This window comes from Sinohyriopsis cumingii, chromosome 11 (assembly GCF_028554795.1).
Source record: "Sinohyriopsis cumingii isolate HCF-2022 chromosome 11, ASM2855479v2, whole genome shotgun sequence".
Taxonomy (NCBI): domain Eukaryota; kingdom Metazoa; phylum Mollusca; class Bivalvia; order Unionida; family Unionidae; genus Sinohyriopsis; species Sinohyriopsis cumingii.
The window spans coordinates 46,482,430-46,491,365 of record NC_142971.1 but is presented as its reverse complement, the minus strand read 5'-3'; the positions used below and the strand labels follow the sequence as shown (position 1 = coordinate 46,491,365).

General features: G+C 33.8%; 1 protein-coding gene across 5 annotated transcripts in view; it reads right to left on the bottom strand.

Annotated features, from left to right (window-relative positions):
• Window positions 1–25: 25 nt before the first annotated feature.
• LOC149788062 (cyclin-dependent kinase 17-like) overlaps window positions 26–8,936 on the bottom strand; it is a 225,285-nt gene continuing 216,374 nt past the window's right edge. For all 5 annotated transcript variants that reach the window (XM_089974353.1, XM_089974352.1, XM_089974355.1 and 2 more), the window contains exon 16: window positions 26–8,819. In XM_089974353.1, the coding sequence (XP_089830479.1) occupies window positions 8,788–8,819 (32 nt within the window). In that variant the 3' untranslated portion in view covers window positions 26–8,787. The remainder of the gene's footprint in view (window positions 8,820–8,936) is intronic.

Here is an 8,936-nt window from a genome sequence, read left to right as displayed (position 1 = left end):
GGATAAGAATTGACAGGAGTCTAAATGTTTGACTGATATTTTATTACAAGACTTCCATGATTCAGTGTTCTTATGTCATTGTGATGAAAAGTTATATGACCTTACAAAATACCTTACTAGTATGATATGCCAGAAGACACATGTGATGTCAATTGTGATGCAATAATGATGATGGTATCAATGAGGACAATTATGTATTCACATATGTACAGCGTAATTTACATAAAAATGGGTTTACAAAAATATGTTGCCCAGTCAACATAATAAATTAAATTAAGTATGTATATAACAAGAGTTGCTCATGTTTACCCCAAAAGATGGACAGTTTGCTACTTTTTGTACAAAAGGCATATAAAACAGAATTTTCACCTGCCATCACAATACTTTTTGCAAGAAAAATGTAGAGTTCTGTTTCGTTATTGTTATTGATGGCTTAACACCATTTTTCAGCACATGATAGGCTATACATGGCAGCCAGAATAACTGGGGGAAGAACCCATGAAAATCTTGTGAAGAACCACCAACCCATGGCAAGTGTTTGTGCATACCCATATTTGCCGAGTTTTGAACCCACATGGAAAGAGATGAGATAGTAGTGATTGGTACAGGTGAGGATTAATAACCACGTGGTCACCTAGGGCCCCAGTTAGGTAGTTAGGCTTGGTAATAGAGGTACATGACAGGTTTACTCTGAAGCACAGATGAAAATCTGCCATTGCATAATCTGCCTACACTGTTTGATTTTTGTTTTTGTTGGCTTTAACAGCATTTTCAACAGATTGTTGGTTTAATCATGCAGAGGAAATGACTGCCATATACTTTTCCCCAAGGATGCACATAGCAGGCTGACTGGAGCTAGAATGGACAGTTATCAAACCTGTGTCTCTTGGATAACAAGTCTGATGTTCTACCAATTGAGCTGTTATGGCTCCCTGATTGATTGGAATCATATTAATTTATGAAGCCCTGCTATGACTGCAAAGCAAATAAAGTAAAAAATAAAGATAAAGTGTGGTCTCATTTTGAAAACTTTGACAAATTTTTACTGAAGTATCTTTTGATAGGCAAAATACAATTTTATTACATATACCTGGTTTAAAATTTGCCATAATTTCTGGTAGCTAAAGAACAAGCTTACAAAATTTAATTGGTCCAGTATTAGGAAGACCTGAATTTCATCCAATCAGGTCTTCAATGGAGTCTGAAATTGGACTTGATTAAGAAATCAAAGTTTGACATGGGAATTGATTTTTACTGCCATGAAACGTGCAAAATGTAATCATTTTTAAGGCAATCACAGAATGGATGTGAATTGCAATGCCATAAAATGTATGAATAGTACAGTCCTTGCTCTATGGTACAGAACTATGGATATGACTTGATACAAGTATGGTCAAAGGGGTTCACACAATTGTTGGCATTCATATGAAGCAAACTAAGCCTATGATGCATCTGCTGGGAAAAAGCAATGAAGCGTGTGTTGTTGTTGCCAAGATATCCTTCATCTGACTGATCTAATACATGCTAAGTTATGAAACAGAAAACAGCCATCCAAATAATTGTTTATCTCTCTAAAATGACAGAAGCTATTGTAAATATAAAATTATAGGTTCTGCCCAGTGCTCTTTAGATTTGATTCATTCACTGCAAACTCAAAAGATCTGCTCTTCCTCAACTGCAATGCATTTATGAAGCTAACAAAAAATTTGGTACATAACTTAAAGGATAATATTTACATGGAACCCAAAATGGAAATTTTACCTCCTGTGACCTTGACTTTTGATTTTTGGGCTTGAGATATGGAGCTGCCAAAGTGTAGATTGTACATGAAGTTCGATACAGACTGGATTCAGGAAACCTGACTTATCAAGTGGACACAAAAAAGAATGTATAACATTGACCTTTCACCTCTTAGCTATAGATAATGGCAGCTAAGCTCCTTTCCAAAGGACATACAGTGGCAGCCAAACCAGGCTGACTTAGGTGGATATTGAACTGACCACCTCTGGATTATGAGTCTGATTTTCTATCAACTGAGCTATAACAGCTCAATGATGTTATGGAAACCACCTTCTCAAAGGACAACTCTACAACACTGTTGAAACAGAAACACATAATCATGAAGAATCAAGCTTTGGTTACAAAATTAAATATACTTCTACCAAATGTCGAGATTTATCGGATTTAAAACAAATGTATGCTACTGTATTGCATTATTGTTCAGTCAAGTTGCTTATGAGGATGTTAATTCATTTGGACCCGACTGGTCAACCTACCATATATACGCACACTTAAGGAAAGTCCAATTATGTAACAGCAGACCAGGGTCTAAATTGTTTGTTCTATTGATAACGCCTAAGAAACTTCGTACATCCAGATCCGCCAGCACATTCTGTGATGGCAGATCTGGATCTGTGCAGCCTGTATTTGGACTTCGTTTACAAGCGAGTATATACCATATGTCAATTATAGATTATACTTCAAACTTCAACTGCAGATAGTTTCCCATGCATTCAAATAAAGTTTTCATCTATAATCCCATAAACTTCAACCTATCATGTCTACAGTTAAAGATTAAATTAACAAGAAAATCAATTAAAGCATGTCACAATTTTCTAAATTTCTATCAAGAATGCCAGCAACTCGGTACAATTCTTACCCTAAAGTCACAAAATTTCTAAAAATCATAATAAAATTTTCAGTTTGCATTATCCTTAAGTCAGTCTCTCTCTCTCTCTCTCACAAAAAGTTCCTAACATACAAATCTGTCAGGACTTAAACAATAAATTCTGCATATAACGATGTCCAAGGGACAGAAATAATCACATCGTTATATCCAGATTTAATTTCAATGAAGCTAAAATTATGAATGAAACATAGTAAGGGACTTTGCAATGTGCTTTCTAGTGCTTGATACTTCATTATATGTGTTTACTGCAATTGGGTTCAGTGCAATCCCTTCTGGCTTAAAATCAACTTTAATTTTTTTTTAGTGTATTACTGTGTAAGAGCAATTTATCTAGCAGGAGATCATGTTTGTCAGGGATTGATTAAGATCAGTGCAACAACTTGATAATGAACAGTGCACAACTAATTTTTAACTAGCCTCTGCATTTTTGACTCACAGAGTCTTGTCTAAAACAATTATAAAACACAGACAATACAAATAATAACCACAAAAAGAAAAGGTTGAAATTACAAAGGTTTGTATACCTAATTAGGTCTTTTGGGAGACAAGACAAACAATAAACACAAATGAAAGCAATGAAATTACAAAGGTTTATAAGACTATGTCTAAGAGATGTATTTCTGTTGTTTATTACCTGTCTTGTCTCCATTTTGTGCCTGGCATTGACAGAGGCTCAACTGAATTAAAGGTGCTTAGGCTAGTTAAAAACTAGTTTTGCACTGTTTGTTGCCCCCCCCCATATATATATATATATATATATATATATACATATCCTTTGTATTTATTAACTTGTACATTCAGTATTGTATTTTTTGTTATATTATTGATTGATTGCACTATACTTTGTGAAGCTTAATTTAAATATTTATATCATTATTTTTCAAATGTTAGTGAAAGTTTGTTGCTTTTAAGAAAATAACCCACCACACCCCATAAGTTATGTACTGTGGTGCTTTGGACTGGCCCATTTAATGTCCTCTGCTACACAAAAGTCAAACAATCCCAAAAGTTATGCACTGTGGTGCTTTGGACTGGCCCATTTAATGTCCTCTGCTGCATAAAAGTAAAACAGTTTTTTTTAAAGATTTCACTGGCAAATTATCAGTAGTACTGGAATCCATTGATGGATGTTAATATACATGTATACATAACAGCTGTTACTGTGGATTGATTAGGGTTCAAATCAGAGTACATGTACTACTTGGTCATTTCCACTGGACTTGGAAATAACATCATGCTGTACATGTCTGCCATATTCAGAACTATTTCTATGAAAGATACTACTAGTTACAAACATTGCAACTCCTTTTATGGAAGGCACCCTTGCTTCCAACAAAGCTTGACATAACTTTGATGCAGTACCATTTCAAAATCTTTTGGGTTGACAAAGGAATGAGCATGTTCCAAATGATGAGGGATGTTGACTGCACAAAGAAAAATGTTAATTTACATCACCATGTTATTTAGCTGTCCTTTGTTTACTAGCAGTCATTTGTCCATAATCCTAGTTTAATTATTGTGTTCTGATAACATCCACAAAGCAAAAATGACTGTAGTTCCTCTTGTAAATTGTTACCCTATCTAGAAGTACTCGTGATTACTTTATATGTTTAACTTTTATAACTATATAAAGAGATTAACCCAAAATCCCTCTGTCTGCCTCAAAAGCAAGATGTAGCCTTGGAAAAGTTGGAGCATCACTGCAGTGGTGGTAAGTGTCAGGTCACATAGCCCAATTTGGGCTATTTAGCACTGGCAGCCATGGGGATGCTGTAATTATGGCTATTTAACACTGGAAGCCAGTGGGATGCTGTAATTATGTCTATTTAACATTGGAAGCCAGTGAGATGCTGTAATTATGGCTCTTTAACACTAGAAGCAATTGGGATGCTGTAATTAGGTAATTAGGTAATCTAAATAAAGCACTGGGATGCTGTAATTACAGCTGTTTAACACTGTAAAGTCATATGATGCTGTAATTAGGGAAATTTAACACCGGAAAATCACTGGGATGCTGTAAATTAGATCCCTTTAGCACCGGAAGGCCAATGTGATGCTGCAATTTGGGCAGTTTAACACTGGAAAGCAACCAGGATGCTGTAATTAGGGCAATTTAACAAAGGAAAGCCACTGGGTTGCTGTAATTAGGGGAATTTACCACCAGAAAGCCACAGGGACACTGTAATTAAAGCTAATCAACACTGAAAAGCCATTGGTATGATTTGTTAACCATCAATCAAATGGAAATTAATACCTGTGAAGTGCAACAGCAAAATAATTCTCCTGATGTTTTTTCCCAACTGTAAATTGCAAATTGCTCACCGTTATTTCGAGCCCTGCAGTATTAGGCCCAAATTTAAAAAAAAAAATAGAATGAACAATACCAAATTGTGAAAGAAAATTGGAGTTAATTAGTGTAACTGGGACTAGATACAAGGAAACTTAAATCACAAATAATAGAAAATAAATTTCAAGAAGAAGAAAAACAACAAACAACAAGTATTGTTTTATCAATTCTGACAGATTCGGACACATCTGTTGTAGTAAATTTTACACAGTATAACAATACCATCTGATTTAATTACCATTATGAACCCATGAGTTGTTCTTGATAATACAGTTTCTAACTGAGAAAATGGCAATTCTAAAATCCATGGATAAATACATCATCCAAAACACTGTTGTAAGATAACAGTTAAAAAACTGTTGTGAGATAACAGTAAAAAGATACTGTCAAATTATAAATCAATACAAAACCTTCATATACCATATATACTTGCTTATAAGTGGGGGTAAACTGCAGAGAACACAGACACTATTTGGCAATCATGCAATACACCTGCAGATCTGGGTCTATGTTGTTTGCTTTAATGATTAGTTCAAACTGCATGGATCTAGATCTACTGGTGCATTATGTAATACCAGATCCAAGTCTGTGCATACTGCAGCTGGATCCAACTTATAAAGGAGCATATATGGTGAAAGAGAATTATACAAAATTGGACAAAAAATTTAAAAGGAATACAAAATTACAGCAAGCAAACCAAGATTGGCCACATGTAACTATGTAACTAATACCCTCTCTATAGACTAAGATATTTCTTTATATTAATTCAACTTGTGTGCAAAGAAATACTATTTCATCATAAAAGTATGCATATGTTGCCCTACTTAGGGAAAGGTAATTCCCCACAGTATATGTACAGTAGCTATCTCAATTAAATGTATATCTTAAAAATTACTATATCTGTACAATCTCTTAAACATGGACACCACTTTCTGATATTTATGATTTTTTAAAAGAAAAAGTATTTCTGTAATGGTCAAAGATGGTTAATTTTTTGTTAAATGTTACCAGTTTAATATCAAGAGAAATAAATACATAAAAAAGGTAGATATCAGTGTTATACTGAAGAGCTTAAACTAAACTTAAGGTTATATATGTGCTTTGTTTAAGAAACTGAAGTGCTGGCATGAAGAAGTCTACATATTGTAAAAGACTGGGAACATTTGATTGAGACAAAAGCTAAATTAAAACCTTTCTATGCATCCATATGTGTAACAAAAGGTAATCTGAGGCTATTACATAGGACTGGAAAGGTTTGGGCAACATTTTGTACAAAAACAAAACATAACAAATGATATGTTGAACATAAATACAGTATCCTGGTCTGTCAACACAGTCACTACATGTAATAATAGATTTGCTCCAATACTGGCTTAATTATGAAGATGAAGTTTTTTTTGTTTTTTTTTCTAGTCAAAATATACACATATAGATCCTCGCTTCCATTGTAGACAACATTATGATGGGTTATTTGGTGTGAAATAAGGTTTTTAAGTGATATAGCATACAAAAATCAAGATGGATGGACCTAGTTTAACAGAAATGAGTTGCAGTAATATATCTTTCAAAATATCAGTCCTATTTAAAATTCCTGGAATCTAATTCCAGCTGCAGAGGAACCATTACAACAAAATAAAACAAAATAAATTCACTATAGTTCTAAAGAATGCTGCATGCTGCAGCCAAATGGCATTGTGGTAACTATGTAGGCATTATGGTAACTATACAGGCAATGCAAGGAGTCCTTGCTTATCAGGGTGTAAACCTAAGGTATACAAAAATACAGTACCAAAGTTTCAGCTGAAGATAGCCAATGGTCTTGTTGTGAGTGAATGGTCAGTGTAAGTAGCAGGATCACAGCAAAGAAATTAGACTGATATAAAGTCATGGAATTATACACATCAAAGGAATACTATATGTCCCAGATAGAATTCTAGACCAGAATAACTACTAACATGTTACTTCCTAGTTTGCAATTGTTGAAATTCAATTGTGTCTTTTTTCAATATCATACAACAATCATGTGCCATCACATCAAGACATGACATTACATCATGACTATTGGAATGTGTCATACGTCTTAGTGACTAAGATTAATTCATAGCATGTTTAATCACAGTGCTTAGTTTTAGTTGGCTTTTCAGTGATCAAGCACTATCCTTTTAAATGTGCATAGAACATGTATAGTTATAAAATATCCCAGCATGCATGGAACTTGTACTGATAGTATAGTTTATAGTTATAAAATATTCCAGCATACAACATGGTCTTAATGAAGGATCAATATGCATACACTTTGAACTAAATGCTTCAAATGCTTTGCATACCTTCGTTTATGTTATTAGTTGTTTTGTCTGTGCAAAATATGCAAACACACTACTTATCTGGAGCTCAGCATGTGAAGATAAGCTATTAATGACCTCCTAAATATCAAGTGAAAATAGTACCGACCTCCTAAATATCCAGAGAATAGTATATTAGTAGCCTCCAACATATCAACATAAGAGAACTACTACTGACCTCCAATATTTATGAAGCAAAAATATACCCTTGCAGAAACCTACATATCTAGAGAACAGGAAGCTTGTACTAACCTCTTCATATCAAGAGACTAGAAATTATTTAGTGACCTATATATCTGAAGAGGAACGTTTAGTGACCTATTAAAATAATAGCGACTATTAGCAATATACCTATACAGCAAGAGAACAATAACTATTAGCAGCCTCCAACACATAAAACAAAAAAAAAAAAGACTAATAGTAACCTCATACATATCAAAAGAACAGAAATTATCAATGACCTCCTACATATCAAGAGATCAGTAACAATTAGCAACCTCCAACATATCAAGAAAATTATAAACCTCCTATATATCAAGAGAATTAGCAACCTCTCACATATAAAGAGAATAGTAACAATTGGAAACCTCCTAAGTATCAAAAGAATTGTAACTACTAGCAACTTCCAACAGATCAAAAGAATAGAAATTATTAGTGATATCCTACAACTTGTGGTGAAATTTTAAAAGAATAATTTAAAAGCAATTATCACACAACAGTCTACTTTCTTCTCTGTAGACAAATATCCATAATCCTGATTCATTACAAGAAAATAAAATCAAAACAGTCGAAAGACTTCCAGATATGTTTCTTCATGATTTACTTTTTGTAGCATGATAAGCTATTTTCACACCTTTTAATGAAATGGAAGATTACACCAAATAAAGCATACAATGCCTGCATTGTATTTTGCTCCAAAAATGGTTTAATATGAGATATCCCTTGCACATAAGGATGCAAGTACTCCAGTCCTCACATTCTTGTTATGCTTCCCAAGATAAATATATCTCATGACTGAGAACTTTCATCCTGTGATACAATTTCCCATCTCAAAGAGATTTTATTCCAAGAAAATAGCACATTTTGAGCACACACATAATATTCACATCCATTTACATTTAATGACCCTGAAAATTGAGATCACTGTTTTCTCAAGTCATAAGTTACAGATTGTATTTATTGACCAACCACTCTTCCATGTGGTTAATGAGAACAGTTGATCTCAGATAAAGTGCTAAGCACCTCTTGAAAGTTCTCTACATTTCCTTTCTCCCAAGCTGTCTAAAATCTTCTGATCTCAATTCGCAGACCTCCACCAGCAAAAGCTAAGACCTCACAAAGATGAAATGAAGCACTTTTATCAACACAGTACATTTTCAGTCCATGTGAGACAGACTTCCCATTCAACATTAGAATAACATGCTTTGTCTTCTAATTTTACCTGGAAATTAAAAGAAAATAGAAAAATTAGCTGAATATCAGGTGCATCTTTCTATCAATAGTGGTCTTGTATCGTCATATATTGCTATGTGCATGATAATGCATATGGTCTTTTTTT